The sequence below is a fragment of the Zea mays genome, chromosome 5, assembly GCF_902167145.1.
Source record: "Zea mays cultivar B73 chromosome 5, Zm-B73-REFERENCE-NAM-5.0, whole genome shotgun sequence".
In the NCBI taxonomy this organism is placed as follows: domain Eukaryota; kingdom Viridiplantae; phylum Streptophyta; class Magnoliopsida; order Poales; family Poaceae; genus Zea; species Zea mays.
This window is the reverse complement of record NC_050100.1, coordinates 167,757,307-167,776,572: the sequence shown is the minus strand read 5'-3', so window position 1 is coordinate 167,776,572 and position 19,266 is coordinate 167,757,307. Positions and strand designations below refer to the sequence as shown.

Sequence of the window (19,266 nt, the reverse complement as noted above, 5' to 3'; positions counted from 1 at the left end):
ATCTTTTTTACAACAAGTACTAAATATGAGCATATGTGCATGTATCATTATGCATAATATGGTCATTAAGGATAAGCGTGAAGGATCATACGATCTGGACGACTACGAGATACTCGAATACATCAACCCCCTCCCCCAAGTATCTAGAGGGTTTGCAACCATCTTTCAACGTGACGTTGCAATCCATAATAGACTAGTGTATGATCAGCTTCAAATAATTTAATTGAACATATTTGGAATCCACACCATAAAAATTAGGTTTTATTTTTATGACTTATGTAATTTTAATTTTTTCCTAAGTAATATAATTTTACTTTTTTTGAATTATGTAACGTTTTGAAGTAATATATTTTTAGTTGTTTTTATAATTTATGTAATTTTTATTTGTTTATTTATGTGTTCAATGAATTTTTTTAATAAAGTATCATGATTTATTTTAAATAAAAGTCTATAAAAGAAACACTGATACAACGCTTCTAAACTAACAATAGTAATATTGGCTATCTCCAGCCGTTCTTCTATTTCGTCCTCTATTTTAAACTACACTCTATAAGCAGTATTATCTACAATATAAAAACAATGTTTTATGAGGTTGTGCTCGACACAGCCTAACTAACGTGATGGTGTGCAACACGGAAGCGCACTAGGCTTTAAAGTGCATCAGGGCCGGCTCTGGGCATAGGGCCACCAGGCGGTCGCCCTTGGTCCCCAAATCCGAGAGGCCCCACCCTCTCTAGTTAATTGCATATCGAACATAATAGTTAATATTGGGTTATATAATCTAATCTCTGAGTTGAGAGATTTGAAATTAACCTTGCTAGAACCACCCATATATTCTATTCAGATTTTTGAAATTGAAATTATTGAAGAACTATTTAAGGTCTATAATGTCTCATAAACAATTAAATGTTTTGACCACCTTATGTATCGAGAAAAAATTATTAGATAAGGTTAATATTAATATTAATACGATCATTAATGACTTTGTCTAAAGAAATGTTTGAAGAATGTTTTGAAGTAAAATTTATTTGGTATGATATTTTAAGATAACATTAATTGTTATCCATGTAATATTATATATGTATATACATACTGAAAAAGATTATTATACTTATAAGGGGTCCAATTTTTATGTTTGTCCTAGGTCACCGACCCGATCCACAGCCAAAACAGGCTGGGGCCATGGGGCGCCCCATGCCCATCGCTTATTCACATCCCATGCAATCCATACTGCGGTAACTTAAGGTCAGACTGTTAACTACTGCAGCCCAAAGTAGGTAAAGAAAATATCGTTAATCAAAGTTATACAGCGATAGTCCTGCAATTATGTGACCCGTCTCTTTTCTTTCCTTGCTGATAAATTTCCTGTTACGCATTTACACGTGTACTAGATTCGATAATGCACTGGTAAGAGCAGAAAATTTATTCTGTTCCAAAGAAAAAAAATATTCAATTCTAACGTTGGGAGCAGAGACTAGAGCGCAACGGCAGTTCTTGAGGTTCAGTAATATACAGCATGCAACAAGCCAGTAGCATCTTTTATATACAGACTAGACGAGAGAAACAAACACACTCATTTTTTAAGGCAGTATAGCAAGTGGTACATGTACATATGTGCGCTACGCAGGCACGGCGAAGCTCGGCTCGGACCACCGGGTCGCATCCACGACGAGGCACGGGTCCGACTTCCTGAACTCACCCACCTGCAGGGTTTCATCGCAAGATGACAGATGAAAAACCACGGGAGCGCAAGATCGAGAGAACAGAAGAGCATGTGAGCGAGAAGCCCAAACCTTTTCCCCACAGCTGGGGCAATAATGGTACTTGTGCCAGAGGCAGTCCATCGAAGGGCATAGGAAGCAGACCCCCAGCATGAAGGGCATCATGCAAGCCACGACGGATGCAAGGCTTGGCTTTGACCTGTTCCAAGGAACAAGTGAATTCATTTTCATTTAAGCTGTGATGAAAGCCTCTGCATGTCTTGCTGGTCGCCAGTACCCAAAGTGAAAATGCATGAACTTAAGACTGTCCGCAGCAGATCATGAACTTGGCACAAAACTAGAAGATGGCAGCCACAGACAAAAACAAAAAAGGCGACTAGGTTCCAGCCAAATCTTTATGCCACCTTCACGTATTCTTGACTTTGGACCAGATCTTTCAATTAAACTTGTGCCTCCATACAAAACTTAAAGTAGTCTCCAGAATATTCTCAGCAACCGAAGTATATAGGATAGAAAAACTCAATTGACCCCCCGCACAACTGCTAGAAGATGGTTGGAAAGTTGACTACCAAACTACCAAATACTCATTAGTCATTAACAGATTCCCATGGCCATTCGAAATTAAGGTAACTGAGACCAAGCAAGTAAATAACAAGACCATGAGAAGATGTTACTCAGATGGTTTTATGCTAACAGGAAGATGCTTCGTTTTAGTCTTGTTTGCTAATCACCATAAATCCCCGTGACGACGACTTTCAGTTATGCCACCATTAACTAGCAAATCCCAAGCACGTAATCAGAGTTGAGGATACCAGTAATAAACATCAAAATATGATCCTTAGAAAACACTATTCATTTCAAGTATATTGTTATATTACCATTGCCTAAATCTAATCTTTACAACTACGAATTCATGTTCCAGAAGACATACCCATGCTGCAGAAAAAGACGAAGGCAACTGGAATCCAAACTAGAGAAATTTGGCCATTTGGGGTCTAATGCTACTCCATAGGGTCATGGTGTATCAGCAGAATAGTTCAAAATAAACTATGCTCAGGCCCAATGTTGATGAATAAGCTCAAGAATGCCCAAATAGGCTCAAGCTCACTTCTATTGGCTAGACAAGTCCAAAACCACAAAATACTAAAATAAGATTTGGGTCCTGGATTCTGTGTAGTATTAATAAACTGTGGCATTAAAAAACTGCAGTTTCAGAACCTATAGAGTATAGACATGCAAAACCATGGTTTAGAAAAAAAAAAAGAGTAGAGTGAGAGTTTTTAGAAGTCCAAAAAGACTTAAGCTTTAACAATACCATGGTTTTTTAAAAGCACAAAGTTTGCAGCATTCAAACACTTCATTTCGCTCCTAAACCAAAGTATTTTACAAAAACCATGGCATTTTCTAAAACTACAAAAAAAATACTTTGGATCCAAACAGGACCTTAACCTTTAGTGAGCAAGATATCAGCAAGTTGATATTTTGATAATTAATTTAAAAGGGCATAACGAGTGTCGGATGCTCCCACATTAGTGGGGTCCGGGAAAGGGATAAACCAAGGCAAGTCTTCCCCTTCAAATGCGAAGAGGCTACATCGAGATTATTGACATTATGAAACACGGCAGAACTGGTTTCGACAAAATGGAGGCTTAGGCGAGGGCTTCGACATTTTGGAGGCGCAGACGACGGACAAACGCTGGTATGGAATTGATTTAGTCATTAGCTGCCGCGAATAAGGATTTAGCTGTTTGAGCTCACGCTGTTTGCTACACGCAAGCTCTGCCGTCCGTCTGTGCCTCGTCTCGGCGCCGGCTGAGCTGGCCGGGCTCTTCTCCCGCGGCGCCGTGCAGCAGCGGAAGCGCATGCTGGTGGCCGCGTCCGCGGTCGCCACGACGGCGGCCGAGTTCGTGAGGGCAGCCAAGAACCAGAGGCAGCTGCCGCTGCCGTCGCTCAACGCGCTCCCAGACGAGTGCCTCTTCGAGATCCTACGCCAGCCTTGGCGCGCAACTGGGACGGCGGCAGCTCGCAGGCCTCGCCAACTGGACCGGACTGGATGTCGGCCGGCGGGATGAAGCAGTCCGCGGACAGGCCGGGGACGTTGAACGCCACCTCCTCGATGCTCCATGCCTCCTCCATCCGCGTCTTGGTGTGGCTCATGGCGGCCTCGCCGAACCGGAACAGGGTCACCGCGGAGCGCCCCGAGTGCGCGATCATGACGCCCTCCACGGCGCGGTAGTCCTCCAGGGCAGAGCTGGTGGTGGTCTCCCAATACACGACGTCCCCGCCGGCGTGCGGCTGGATGCGGGTCAGGTGCGAGTCCTCGATGTGCACCATCAGGGCCGTGCGCTGGCTGAAGTAGCCGAACAGCACGTGTCGGATGATCTCCGCCTGCCCCTCGCTGCGCAGCTTCAACATCTGCGGGTCGGCGGCCAGCTTCAGGATGAAGCACTCCTCGCCGTTCACCTTCTTCTCGCCCACGCACCACGCCTCCGCGAACAGCCCCGCCGTGGTCAGCGGATCCAGGCCCTGCATTGCCATTGCCAGCAGGAAAGGAAACATGGAGGAGATCGTATCGTAAGGTGATTTGCTAGGACAAGCGGAGAGAGATCAAACAGGATGTGGAAAAAAGAACTGCTAGGACCTGGAGGACGCGGCGGAGGGGGCGGACTGTAACACCCCTGGTGTTTATATTCCGCTCGACAACGAGTATGGATTTAAGCATGTAATATCAGTGGATAAAACGGATGCCAAAATTTTAATCATTTTCGTCTATCGCGATTTTAATATCGCATCCGTTTCATTTGTCGCGAGTTCGCCATCATTTTTATCTATCCGGGCTCTTTCTAAATTTTCGTGATGTTCGGAACATAGCTGTTTCGAAAATCGGTGCGTCCGGTGATTATTTAAAATTCATCGCTCGCGCAAATACGAATTTGGAAATTCAGTCCAGTCCCCGATTTCATCTCAAACAGATTAAGTAGAACTCGACGACTAAGTTTTTGGGGTGAAATAATTCCGTCTCTGCTCGTGAACTGAGAAATCGTGCGCGAGGTTATGATCCAATTTATTCTTCAGCACACTCGGTAAGATATTAAAATCAATTGTGTTTAGATGGCGGATAAATTTTTATCCGAGATCGACTAAACCAGTGTTGTCTCAAATGACGTATCCGATATCCAGTCCGTGTACGTGTTGCCCAAAATAGTCACGAAAACTATCTAAACAAAATTAGTCAGAACCGTAAACCTCGGATTCTTTGTTTCATGATTCAGTCCATTTGTTTCTCGTCTCGATCTAAATCTTTAAAAGTAAATTAACGGTACAGATTCATCCGACTTCAGAGTGTTCGCTGAATCAATTATATCTGAATTTTGTATCTAGTACTGTCTGGATCCGACTCGTTTATATCTCTTTTAACTTTAATCTCAGAGTATGGATATTTGTATCGTTTGCGTAAAATAAAAAGGGGGAAATGAAAGGGAAAATATCCTGTTGAAAATATCCTCCCCACCGCTGAATTCCTCTGCTTCTTATTTCCTGCCGCCGTTCACGCAATCGGATACATGGGGCGCATCTTCCTTCTCCTTATCCACTGTCTCTGATTTTTCCAGCGCGCAAGCTTCCTTATCTCTGCTCGCTCAGATTTTTTTTGGTTGAAACTGCTTGCCGCACAGGCTCGCGCAACAAAAAAAACTGGTCACGGTGCTTATCTCCTCAGCTCGCTCGGCCGCCTCCCTCATCTCCTTCTCCGTCGGTGGTTCCTCTCTCTCCCTCATCCTCACAGAGCTGCCTCTCCTTTCCTATCGATCGCGTGCGTGCATACACCTCTGGTCGTCGAGCACCGAGCTCACACCGACCACTACCTTAGGCCACCATGTCGCTTGCCCCAGCCCTCCAACCGTCGTGCGCCTGCTCCTCACGTCCCTCTGCTCGCGCGCATCTTGCTCCCTGGCGCAGCAAGCTCGTCGCGCCCCGGGTCGCGAGCTCGCCGGCGTGCTCCGGATTCAGCCATGGAGTGTCCCATGCGTCTCCTCGTCGTGATCTTCCTTCTCCAGTCGCGCCCCTGCGCAAGCCCTGATGCTTCTCCTCTACTTCAGCCATGCGCGCGCGCTCTGCTCTCAGCGCCGCGAGCTTCTTCCTGTTTCCCCAGCTGAGGCCCCTGCTCGGATTCAGCCCTGTGCGCCGTCTCTGCTCCCTCGCCATGGCCGCCGTGTTTCCTGCGTGCGACGCGCGCTCTCACCAGCCGCGAGGTTCCCATGGCGCGTCCCTGCGTCCTTGCTCCCTCGGCGCCCCTGCTGCTTAGCCTTGGACGCTGGATCCCGCACGCTTCTACGCCATGGCACCTTGGCCTCTGCGCTCCTGCATTAGCGTCGCGTCCGATCGTCGACCTTGTTATCATCTTCCTATTCTAGAAGCTTTGCTGCAGTCCTATGTTGATTTCGTCGACTACCTGTGGTGTGGTCCCTTGCTTGCTTATGTTTGGGAGAGAGGTTCTTGGTGTGGGCGGCGCAGACAGCGGAAGCCAACTATGACGCCTGCCGACTACTCGACGTAAGGCCTGAACCAGGGTCTCATCATTGTTCGTGTGAAGTTCAAGCTGATCATAATTTTGGAAGGAGATTTGGTGCTGAAGTCGAAGCCAGTAGCCCTTTATTCTTCGTCGTCAACCCACGCCGCGTCACGACGTGCCCATCGATCCCGACACTCTATCTGCCAGTTGCGTGCCACTTGTGTTGAGCTCTGAAGCCCCCTATCGAGCTCTTCCCCTGGAAGCCGCCTTCGAACACAACCCCTGCTAGGTGTTCGATAGGAAGTCTAAACCAATACTCATCGTGGATCTACGATTATTAAATCGTTCCGGACATGGTAAGCCGATGAATTATTCGGAATAGTTCAATCGTTGAATAAATTAATGTACTAGTGTGATGCTCACTAGGTGCTCGATAAATTACGTGAGTCACGGAACTCTCGTTGACTTCGCGGTTCTTGCGATTATCGAGCCAGATTCAGCTATGGCGAGTTATTTCGTTATTTCGGTCAATTCGCTGAATTAGTGTACCGAGCATAATATTAATAGGCCTGTGTGTTGATGAAATATTTTAATCACTTATACAGATGTAGTATAATTTATAAAGCAAGGGATAAGTTTAGAATTTAGTTAATTAACTGATAAGTTGTGATTAGGCTAATTGTATTTCATGTGTATAGTTTGTTGTTTGTGATGTTTGTGTTAGGTTCGAGAAGCGTAATTATTGCGCTTAGTCATACGTCGATAACTAGTGTTTCCATATAAAATAATACGACGCTTCATCACTAAGTGCTTAATTCTTGTCGGTATAGCACTAGTTAGATTTATGCTATTCCTGTTTATATGCATTCATGTGCATAATGCATTCCATTCAGTTACGTTAAATAATCGCGTGATGCGAAAGATGAGCCAAGTCGACCCCAAGCGCGGGCTACTCCGCAGGGTGATGCTGATGGACGAACCTGCCTGAACAAATGCCAACACAAAAGGCTGATCGTCAAGTGGACGTCACCTAACAACACTAACCTAGTGTTATCCAGGCAAGCCCCGGTGCATGCAACCCCTTCCTTGTGTTTTTAAATGATTTTTACACACTTTAAGTCTAGCGAAATGTGCATCAGGTTTATAGGAGTTGCTTGGAAACCCTTTGATGCATTTCCTACCTTGATATCCATACCTTTATAGATACTTCTGATGAAGTATCAAAATATGATTTACAAAAATGCTTATCCCTGCTTAGATCTTGTGGATAGAGGTTGTCCTTTGCGTTAATGCCTAGCTCAGGGGTTATCCTGAGGAAGGATGGCTTCTGCCTGCAAGAATATTTTCATTGGGAGCAATGGTGGGATCTTAATGCAAAGTTCCCTATAATGCTCTTTTCATCCTAAGGAACACAAACAATCCTAAGGATGGAAGTACTTAAATCGGGACTTGGGCTAGGAACAGGTGATGTTCTACCCAGGTTGATTAAGGATTGGATGTGTATATAGGTCTGCTGACCGAGGACCCTTTAACTGGTCGCATGCCTCATCATGGGTAAGCTTTGCCTCGAGCAGACTAATACCAGAATAAGATAACACGCAATGGGAGTGGAGAGATGGCGAGAGTAGCGTGTACCCTCCGTGGCAAGAGGCTGGACGATGGTGTATCTGTGCTCTCGGTTGGCGTGAACCTGATCTGGTCTTAAGAATCCCGATGGCGAGTTGACATATGCAAGGGTTAAGTGCTACATATGTCGTGTGATTGGAGATCCTCAGCTGAGTATAATCGATTTGGATCGCCGTAACTTCGCGGACATGAAGACTTGGTCATTGACCTGCAACCTAAGTCAGGATGTCAACATTATGAATAAAAATGATGTTGTATTGATGAGATGGTGAAATTAGACTAGATGCAATCAGAGTCTATTAATATTTAATCTGGCGTTAAAACATTGAAAGTAAGGATTCACTTTAGTAAGCTATTTCTGCAAAAATATCTAAGTTGATCATTGCTAAAGCCTTTTACTTGATTCCTATTTAACCAGCATACCCTTGACAGTCTTTTCTTTAGTCGGGTAAGTCTTGTTGAGTACTTGCGTACTTAGGGTTTTATTCCCTGTTGTTTTTCAGGTTATAGTTTTGTGCTGCTGCTGATGGTGTTAAGTGCCAGTGGGCTCGGCCTTCTTGTATAAGTATACCCCGTCTTTATCTTCTTATTGAGGATGGTCACTTGAGCTAGCATATATTTCAAAACTATAAATAATTTATAACAGTTCAAAGTTTCTTTCTTTGAATCATTGTAGTAATCACTCCGATCATGTATAAAGTAAAATTTTTGTAACTTGTAAAATTTGGTAATAAGATTTCCGCTGCAAACTGTTGGTGTGTGTGATTTGTGTTACTTAATCTTGCGATCTTGGTTGTAAGTGGTTTAACCGGGGTCCTTGGGACACTCGGACGGATCCTGTTAAGTTATTTGGTGCACATGCATAGCCGTCTGAGGTCTTGGAGACAAGGACAGGTGCATGTGGGCCCAATAACTTGGGAGTTTCTGCCACACGGACGGGACCTTTGGCGGCGTGGGCGCCGAGCCAGGGGGTGTGGCGCCAGACGAGGCGGCCATTGGAGCTGGCGTGGACCTTGTTGCCACCGACGGCGAGCTCGACATACATGTCGCGGGCCATTTGCCACAGCACGAAGCCGCCTGCTCCACGGCGGCGGCGCCGCGTCCGCTGGGCCCGCGGTTCTTCACGACGCGCGTCGCCGTCTCAAACTCGGACGCCACCATCCGCACCTTGCCCATGGCATACGTGTTCCGCACCGACTGCAGCAGCTTGTAGCCATCAGAGATTCTTCCGCTGCTGCACGGCGCCGCGGGAGAAGAGCCCGGCCAGCTCAGCCGGCGCTGAGACGAGGCACAGGCGGACGGCAGAGTTTGCGTGTAGCAAACAGCGTAAGCTCAAGCAGCTAAATCCTTATTCGCGGCAGCTAATGACTAAATCAATTCCATACCAGCGTTTGTCCGTCTTCTGCGCCTCCAAAATGTCGAAGCCCTCGCCTAAACCTCCATTTCGTCGAAACCAGTTCTATTGTGTTTCATAATGTCAATAATCTCGGCTACATCAAACCCATGACCTGGTGACTCAGTGATAAAACTCTCACCACTGCACCGGGCCTACCTTTCTGATAATTAATTTTTTTAAAAAAAAGACTAAAGCTAAAGCTTGAAGTTTGCTATAATTTGTTTAGAAGGTTTAGAACATACTGTGCACATGCATAATATATCAGCCTTATTGTGGTAGAAAGTTTTGTGCTTGAAACTGGGACCAAGATATTTTCACAGCCAAGTATCACAAATAAACACTATAATTGTGAGTGATGACAAATTGACAATCAATAGCAGATCATGTTTTCCTATGTGATTAATACAATATAGGGTGCATGTCCTTTTTTCTACTTAAGATAGCATTGCAGAGTGTGTCATAACTTCCACATAAGATGGCACAAATACTCAAAATCTTATATCGAACTTTTGAGGTTGCAACCATTGGTCGAGCCTCATACAGGCGATACTGGGCGCCTCCCCCCCCCCCCCCCCCCCCCCCGCGCCCGAACATGCATGGCACAAATCTCTGCATTTTTTCTCCCAGCTCTCTCATCACATAAATCTTGTGTTGACTTGTAGACATGAAAGTCCTCTGAATATGTCTAAAACACGCAAGCCTATGAGCTCATCCATTACATCAATCTTCTCTTGTATGCACTTTTGGACGGCACTCTTGATTTTTACTGTATCTCTGGATCCTAGAAAAAACAGCAGCAGATGCTTCTACTGTAATTATCCCCCCTTGATTTTACCTTGTGCTCCACCACTAGTTGGAAGCCACCAAAGTCTCATCTTTCATCTACCCAAATATAGATATCACTATGATTTTATATACATCTTTTTACGAAAGTTATGGACCTACCACAATCTCATCAATATTTTCCACTCAAATAACTAGAAACCATCACAAAACCATCTCTTTCCAATACTGAAAAAATCTCAGTAAATTTTTTATGTGGCCCACTAGTTGCACATATGAAACAGAATAGGCACAATTAAATTCTCATCTTTTTCAACATATTCCTATGAATACTAATGTGTATCATGTTATCTATCCTTCAACTTGAACACAGTGGTAGGAGCCATGAGCATGAACCAAAAAAGGCTCCACTTCATCATAGCAAGTGGACCCAAAGGAGGTGACAAAGTAGATAGTCAAGCTTTGCACAACCTCAAACAATGAAAATCAGTAAAGTATCTTATCACATATGCTATATGTCTGCTCTAATACAGAACCTATGCCTCGTCGTATGTTTGTATGGTCCAAACAGGGGGGGTGGAAGTATGGTGTGCTAACATGTAGCTTAAGCACAAAATCTGATATGTCCTATTCATATGATTAAGCTTTCCTGACACATTGTGGACCTTCTGGTGCATGGAAGAGTCCTCTGCCAGAGATCCATATGGCAATCAATGTATCTTCCATTAGATACAAAGTGACCATTGATGTACATCAACTCCATTTTTTATGGCTAGAGCAATATGATGCCAATTGTCAATAGGAAGTGAAAAATCCATTTGTGGCACCTCTAGTCCATGGTTACTCATGTGGCTATCCATAATGTGCCAATGTGGTGAAGAAAATTGAATTGTGCTAAAAAACAATTTCAAACAATATGGTCCAAAGTAACAGAATGTCTTTTGCCTTTTCCATATAAGTCAGGGACTATCAAACAAAGCAAAGCAAAGCAAAGGATAAGCTTGATTCTAGCAAGGGGGCATGAGGTGCGAGGAATATAAGATGATACATATGTCTTTCATGACTTATAGTGGTGAGGGGAGAAGGCCTCTCATACATAGATTTGGAATGTACTCCCTCTGGTTTTTTTATTTGACGCTGCTTAGTTCAAAATTGAACTGCACAGCGACAAATATAAGCGAACGGAGGTAGTAACAAGGTATGGTCTCCTCACTGCCCTAGCTGATGCAATTTGGGAGTCTTCATGAAAAAAGAATGATGGCAATAAAAGCAATATTTGTTAGATGGAATTACTTATCCAGTGCTCCTTAAGGTATTCCAATAGAGTCCATTTGGGAGTAGTGAGGTATGGTGTCAATATGAAGTCAAGAAGTCTAGGTGGCACCATAATTCTTGGGTGCTCCTGTGGCTATTCCATATGTGGTAAAGCTGTTAAAAACGAACTGTTAAACAAAGTTCGGAGTAACAGATTACTCTTACCACAATTTAGCTTGCTTATAGACGTCAGGGACCATGAAGCAAAGCAAAGGAGCCACTTGAACATAGCACAGGACCTGAGGCGTGAGAGGAACTAAATGATCTGGATCTGGATGCATATCGCCATTTGTAGCGGGGAAGGGTCCAGGCCTACACAATCTATAGGTTTGGATGGTTCAACGAAGCAAGGTATGTTCTCCTTGCTTTAGGTGCAACATGCGATCTGGTAATGGCTGGCATGTAGCGGAGATCCTGATGAACTGGAGGCACGAAGAGATCCTGATTGTAATCACAATGCCTTCAGCTAGATGGAAGAAGGCCCTTCTCCGGTGCACTCCAGCTTGGTTTGTTTAAGGCGAAAGACATATGGTGCAAATAGGAAACAAGGAACTGATATCAAGAGTTTCTCTCTTCATCTCATACTAACAATTGAACAACAATGCTACAGTTTGCAAGAAACGATTAGTCCAATTCTCACGAATCAGAGTAGAGTATACTGTATACCGTGGACAATACAACAATGAACACGATCTCTTTACCAACCAAGCCAAACATACAAAGGCACAAAGAAGAGCAAGAACCTAGAGCGCACCAAAGTGAGCAGCACTTGAGCTTGTCCTGATTCGACAAATTAGAATTCCAAATTAATAAATGTATCATCTTGGCCTATCCATATTCCATTACCAAAAGCATCTCAATGCTCCAGGCTTGAACTCTTCGCCTACGAACCCCGAACAATAAGATGCGACCAGCCACATAGGGGTTGGGAGGCTACGAGCAGGATGGGGGGAGGACAACGGGCTTACCGGACGGAGGAGACGGCGGCTTCACCGCAGGCCTGGCAGTGGAAGGGCGCGGGCGTGTCGCGGAACATGGTCTGCTGGAGCGGCACCCCCTTGGGCGCGCCGGCGTAGATCGCGTTGGGCGGCGGCATCCCCGCCGCGTAGGGGTTCGGCGGCGGCGCGTAGTAATAGTGCCCCTGGGCCTCCGCCGCCGGGTGGTAGGGAATGCCGATGGCGGGCTCGCCGCCGGTGGTCGCGGGGTCCTTGGTCGTCGCCATGGTCTGGAATGGATCGGTGCGTTTGGATTTGGCGGACGGTTGAATCGTCTGTCAGCGGTAGGCCGGCAACCCGTTCAACTTGAAAGGCGATCTATATGGTCCGTGTATCGAAAAGTCTTCAACTCGTTTTCTACCGGAAAATCTTTTTCCTTCTAATACAACTCTTCTAGAAAATAATTTTATTTGGTATGATTAAATGTCTGCTAGAAATCAGTTCTACGAAGCAATCGATTTCTATCTCATTTTATCATGTTTACAACAATACAACTATGTCACACTCTTAGGGGTGTTTGGGAGTGAAGTTTTTTCACAGTTTTGGAAAAATACTGCAGTATTCTCAAATACTGCAGTATTATATATAGAATGGTGTTTGACAAGCTGACTAAAATCTTTGTTTTCAAAACTGAAGTATTGCAAATACTATAGTTGTTTTAAGGTATTCTAAACTTAGGTATGGACCTCAGTTTTCAAAATTGTGGTATTATAAACTGCGGCATTGTCATGATATTTTAAAAACTGTGGTTTTCAAAAACTTTGTTCTCAAATAGGGCCTTATTTTTCATGAATACGAGTCAATGTATGCCACTGGACCAATGGCTTATTAGACAGGACCCATGATGGCCGTGTTTCAACCTTAATCCTGGCCAGTTGAAAATATTGAAAAACACTTGGAAAATGTAACATCTAAGTTCGGAAGCGCTTACTTCTAATATTGGTTTAGCTTGGGCCAAGTCCATTTCTGATTCCGCCGGCAGCCTGGGATCTTTCCAAGTGCTGATTTTCTTTCCCACATGGATTGGGTGAGTTCCAAGCCTTTCACCCAATTCCTTCTAAGATTAAATCACTAAACTCAATCAACTAATAATTGTTCGTTTATTTTATATAGAGTATATCCAAAAACCCATCCAACCGTGTTCATTTGTTTAATCCATGTAGATTAAATCCTCAACTTGAAAACCAATGAAAGCCAGTAAAAACCAACAAAGTTTAAATTGAAATTTAAACATGTATTTCATATCCATACACATTTTTTTGGTTCAAATTGAACACATTTTTAATCCAGATCAAATAAAAATATAAATCAAAATAACTTAACATCGAATGATCATTTATTTCTAGAACAGTAACGTGTTGCCTTCAAATGCTATCAAGATCAAATCTAAAGATGCGTTAACGGACTGAAAGCCTTTCTCTAGCGATGCTGATAATGTCTTTATCCTTGGACCTTAGAACATCACGAGGCAAATTGAATAAATATGCACAATAAACCAAAGAAAATAATGAATATGCCAATAATATTTTTTCCATGTTGTCATTGAGTTCTCATGTTGTTGCAACTATCATGCATTGCACTAGAGTAGGGTGCGAAACTGAACCAGTATAACTCTCATGTCTCAAGTTTATCGTTGGAGTTTCCAATAATTCATTATTCGGAATGAGTCCACGCTCGCATTCCCACCGAACACAAATCTTATTGTCACCTGGTTTTCGAAACCACGACAATTGGAAAGCAAGCCAAGAGTTCTTCAAAACATTATTTTTATTGACTCACATTTACCCTCTCCTTTTGTCGCCTGATTCGATCCTTTACCATGTCATCAAGCCAAAAAGACGTTGGTGCGCTCAGAATAAATCTCAATCTTGGTCTTGCAGCCTACCCTAATTACTGTGTTGAGTGATCAAGGTGAGGCAGTGGTGGAAAAGGAGATCCCCCTTCGCGCGTCAACCAAGATCAAGTCATGGTGCTAAAGACATGGGTGTGGAGAATCTAGTGGGATGACCAAGAGAAGGCAACAACTTTGGAGCAGATGATAAGGCAGCAGAACACCTAGATGGATTCGAGAGCCAGTCCACCATGGCCATTCAACATAGGAAGTACCCCGACTGGTGAGGCGAGTAGCCTGCTGAAGGGAATGAGGTCAAAGCCCTTTTGTAGAGATACAACTCAAACTTTAGCTTGGGCGATGTCACTTTGATCTAAGTTGTATAAGAAGTCTGGTGAATTCGATGCATTGTCAAGGTAACTGCATGTTTCCGTAGTCTTCTTTCTTATACTAACTATTGTTTGACTAAATAATAACTTTGTGGTAGTATTATTTGCAGAGCTTAGAGATGAAGGCTTCAGATTAGCATATACCATGACTATGATGAGACATCCACCAAAGTCGAGAAGATCAAGGATGGTCATGTAGAGCAGTAGTGCTAGCAGAACATTAAGTCTCGTCATAGTGAAGCTATGGACACTCTCCAAGCCCAAGTCTCTAAGGGCTTGTTCGGTTAGCTCTCAATCCATGTGGATTGAGTGGGATTGAGTGGATTTAAATCCCAAGCAAGTCAAACTTCTTCTTAATTTTTTCCAATCTCATCCAATCCATGGGTAATGGGATTAACCGAACAAGGCCTAAGTTGGAGCGACAGAAGAAGGCCATCCAATCTAAAGCCACCAAACTAAAAGGTAAGTTCTTGATTCCATCAAGCCTTGTACTGATTGTCCCATTGCTGGTAGTTGTCTAACCCCATATACTCTATTACCTAGAGACTAGATAAATCTCCACGATCGTAAGGCTAAAGAGCTTGCCAAGGTAAAGATTAATAAATGTAAGAAAGTGCAATAGTAGCTTGAAGAAGCTAGATGGATACGTAGAGATGTTGACAAGGTCTATAACAATGAGCCATAAATCAAGCTTCATGGACCATCTTTTAAAGTTTGATCTATCGAACTTCACGAGTTTCATTGCATTAACAAAGCTATTATCCATCTTAAAGTGTTTATCAGATTTTTAGATTATTAGAAGGTTGCATACTTTTAAGATTAAATTAATTCTTAAAGCAATTACTATATGAACAATAGATAAACCACATGTAGTAAATAAAAGCATATCCAAGTAGTAAATTTCTTGAACACGTCCTGTAAGGAAAATGGACCCCGAGCCATTTGGCTAAATAGATTTCGGTGTTTGATGATCAACATAACATGTGAACTAATGTGTTTGCTAGTGTTTGTGTTTGTAGTTCACAGGATGCTAAAGTTACTTGGACTAAGGCATTGAGGAAAGCAACACCTCAAAAGAAGACATTATGAAGATCATAAGAGAAGATCAAAAAGTATCAAGCGAAGTCCAAGAAACGAAGAATTGTGTTGCCATAGGCAGACTGTCCGGTCGAGGGCACCGGATTGTCCGGTGTCACACCAGACTGTCCGGTGCCACACGCCGGACTATCCGGTGCACCAGGAACAGTAGCCCTAACGGCTAGTTCCAGGTGGCACCGTGGAGGGAAGACCACCAGACTGTTCGGTGTGAAGTCCGGACTGTCCTATGCATAAAGCCTGTGCACCAACGGACACCTGCTCTGACAGACCTAACGGATAGGTGCATCGGACAAGGGCACCGGACGGTCCGGTGACCCCATCGGACTGTTCGGTGCACCACAGAAAGCAACAGCTTTCCTCCAACGGCTAGTTTTGTGTTGGGGCTATAAATACACCCCCAACTGGCCATTTCCAAGTGTGGGAGCCCAAGCAACATACTAACGCATATTGTAGACATTTCCAAGTGCTCAAACACCCAAGTGCTTAATAGAATCACTCATTGATTAGCGTAGGTGCTTTGTGAAGTGCTTAGGTTAGTTAGACCGCATTAGCGCTTGCTCTAGGTGAATCCTAGTTAGTTGAGTGAGTTTAGACAAACCACATAACCCCTCGGCTCTTGCGCGAGCCGTTGTAATTGTACCGAGTGGGGTGAGAGTATTGCGAGACTGTGACAACCGCATTTGTGTCACGGCCGCTACCGTTTACCGGGAGAACGAGGCCAGCGGCATTTTGGCCGGAAGCTCGATAGTGGAGACGGCGAGGAGCATCCGAGAGGAGCCGGAAGCGGAGCACCACTTGCATGTGGAGAAGGTCCGTGGCTCTCTACGGAGTTACTCGACCGAGGTGCTTGGCCCTCGCATGGGCTTCCCTTTGCGTAGGGGCACCAACGAGGATTAGTCGGGACCTTGCACGGTTCTGGATACCTCGGTAAAAATACCGGCGTCATCGACGAGAGTTTGCATCTCTACCTTCTCTTTAGCTTCCGCATTTACATTAAGCATTTAAGTTTCAATCTTGTCTTTCTAGTTAGATTGTTTAGATTGAAACTTAACTTTCGCGGTAGAGATAGCAACACTTAGACTAAACCTAGTTTGCACATTATGAATTGATTATTTGCATAGGTTTTGCTCTAGGGATTTAATTGTGGCCTTGTTTAGTGAAAGTTTTAGAAGTCCTAATTCATCCCCCCCTCTTAGGCATCACCTGTTTCTTTCAATTGGTATCAGAGCCTGGTTTGGCTCATTTGAAACAATTTAGCTTCACCACTAAAAGAGCCAACGTTTTTCAGAGGAAGGGATGGATACCCATAGGCCACTGTTGGGGACTTGTTCTCAAATGCTATGAGTTAAGAACAGGCAACACAAAAAATGTTAAATATTAATGCCCTTCGTCCTTCGAGACATTATTTCCCTTAGGATATAATGATCTTCAGACGAAGGTCATGAAGGATGTACCTTCATGATTGCAGCATACAATAATAAAAGGAGAATTATATGAAATGTAAGAGATAACATGAACAATTATATAGCATCATCAGCTCATTTCTATTTTATTATTATGGAAAAATAGAAATGATATCAAATTACAAATGTACTTTCGGCTTAAAAGAAGGTAAAGGTATGAGCGTGACGCAAAAGCAAATGCCAAGTCCGCGTGAACAGTATAGGGGTACTGTTCATCTATTTATAGGCACAGGACGCAGCCTGTGAGGAATTACATTCATGCCCTTTATAAAGGTCTACAATCATAATACAAATCGTTATGGGTCGATTGGTCATTTCATCTTTAAGTCGGTGCCTTTGGAAATGTACTCTGAAGCCTTCTGATTGGTAGCTTCGGCTTTGTGTCAATCCTCCGAAGGTGCTTCTTCTTATGGGACCTTCGGCGACGAAGCATACCCCAACAGTAGCCCCTTTGCGGTGCTAGATCGTTTTTCGTAATGAGCTTGATCCACGAAAAAATCTCGAAGGCTTCGAAATGCCGAAGGTCCGAAAAACACCTTCCCTGAGCTCGTTGCCGAGAAACGATTAAAATATTTGGAGCGCAAGGTGGCCCACCACGCAGCGGGTACGAACGATCTGGTAATTCACTTGCCAGGCGCCGAGTGGTCCACCGTTCAGCGGGTGCGGGCGGCTGCTCAGCGGGTGCAGGCGACTTGGCGATTCACCTTCCCACCTGCAGCACTATATAAACAGACGGGTAGGTGTGGAGTTATCACAGCATTCATTGCCATTGCACTGTTGTGCTGTCAAAAAATTTGACCACAGCCGAAGCTTGCTCGCTGTATTCTGAACCAAAAGATCATCTTGCTCTAGCTTCGTGACAAGAAAGAGCTTCGGCAAAGATAAAAAATTTCAACTTCGTCAAAACGCAAAAAAAATCAACATCAAATGGCCAGGGTACGCTCGACAGCTAGAGTTACTCGTGACGGAGACGAAGCCGAAGTTGCTGAAACTGCTCCGATCTCTGAAGTTATGAGGCGGTCAGGATTGGTTGTGACTAAAGGCGCTGCTGACGAAGAATCACCCGCTGCTGAAACCGAGCAGGCAGATATTGAAGAGGGTGATGCTAATGAAGGAGAGATTGATTATGATATTATTATGCCATCGAAGCCCAGCCATCTGGATTTTGGGAAATCAACTGTGTCTGAAGCTGATATGACTATGATGACGAAGCTAGGCTACTTCAAGGAAGCTGATAAGGGGTTGGTTCGCTTTGGCGGGAAAGAGACTATCCCGAAGCCGAAAAATGATGAAGTTGTAGTTTTTAAGAGTTTGTTCAAAGCAGGGCTGAGATTTCCTCTGCATGGAATGATTGCAGAAGTCTTGGAAAAATTCAGGATTTATCTTCATCAGCTGACCCCCAACGCCATTATTAGGCTCAGCGTGTACATCTGGGCTCTCCGAAGTCAAGGGGTAGAGCCGCTCGCCGATGCATTCTGCTGAGTACATGAACTTCATTATCAGACAAAGGCTAGAGAAGACGGATTGCATGAGAACTTCGGTTGTTATAATTTTGCTTATCGGAAGGATATGAAGACACTGGTGGTTAGCTATCGCACTAAATGGCCAACCGGTTGGAAATCTGAATGGTTTTATGTTAAAATTGATGAAGAAAAGGAGAAGCTAGTTCAAAGCCCGCTGAAGCTAATCTTCGGGCTGACTAGACCTCAATGCAACATGACACCAGGGGATTCATGCCAAGATGTTGTGTATGAGTTTAGATTTGTGTCTGAACACATTGGGTCTAGGGACTTAGTCCAGGAATACCTAGCCAACAGAGTGTTCCCAACGCTGAAGAAGTGGGGTATGCCGAAGCTTGAAGAAGAGAAGAAAGAGGGCAAACTCGTTTGGCTGCCTTATCAGTTTAAGTTCAAAAAACAGTTCAAGGAACCCTGCCAAGAATGGCTGGACACGATCGAAGTTATGTGTAATGAGATTTTAGGGAACTATACGAAAAAAGAAGATTAGTTGATGACTGCAGCCTTCGGCTCCCGACCGAAGCGAAGATTGAATCGAGTAATGGATGCTCTACATTTTTATATCCTGATTATGAGTGGTTGAACAAAGGCGCCGAAGGGCAGAAAAGAAAAAGAGTTGTCAG

The 19,266-nt window shown here is 44.1% G+C and overlaps 2 protein-coding genes across 2 annotated transcripts; both read right to left on the bottom strand.

Annotated features, from left to right (window-relative positions):
* Positions 1 to 1,281: 1,281 nt before the first annotated feature.
* LOC100283987 (LITAF-domain-containing protein) lies at positions 1,282 to 12,687 on the bottom strand. The gene is made up of 3 exons (NM_001156885.2): positions 12,319 to 12,687; positions 1,794 to 1,920; positions 1,282 to 1,703 (listed from the first exon to the last, which is right to left on the bottom strand). Exons 1-3 carry the CDS (start codon positions 12,570 to 12,572, stop codon positions 1,620 to 1,622), a joined length of 465 nt encoding a protein of 154 aa, NP_001150357.2. The 5' UTR covers positions 12,573 to 12,687; the 3' UTR covers positions 1,282 to 1,619.
* LOC109939961 (uncharacterized) lies at positions 3,586 to 7,304 on the bottom strand. The gene has a single exon (XM_020538546.1). The coding sequence runs from the start codon at positions 4,278 to 4,280 to the stop codon at positions 3,672 to 3,674; it is 609 nt and encodes a 202-aa protein (XP_020394135.1). The 5' UTR covers positions 4,281 to 7,304; the 3' UTR covers positions 3,586 to 3,671.
* Positions 12,688 to 19,266: the final 6,579 nt, after the last annotated feature.

What these genes read in the sequence shown, in the direction of transcription:
- LOC109939961 (XM_020538546.1), bottom strand. Translation starts at nt 4,280, where the DNA reads ATGTTTCCTTTCCTGCTGGCAATGGCAATGCAGGGCCTGGATCCGCTG.
- LOC100283987 (NM_001156885.2), bottom strand. Translation starts at nt 12,572, where the DNA reads ATGGCGACGACCAAGGACCCCGCGACCACCGGCGGCGAGCCCGCCATC. An exon ending in GCCGCCGTCTCCTCCGTCCG is followed by an intron (nt 1,921 to 12,318) that starts GTAAGCCCGTTG and finishes TCCTTGGAACAG; the next exon opens with GTCAAAGCCAAGCCTTGCAT. An exon ending in GCCCCAGCTGTGGGGAAAAG is followed by an intron (nt 1,704 to 1,793) that starts GTTTGGGCTTCT and finishes GAAACCCTGCAG; the next exon opens with GTGGGTGAGTTCAGGAAGTC.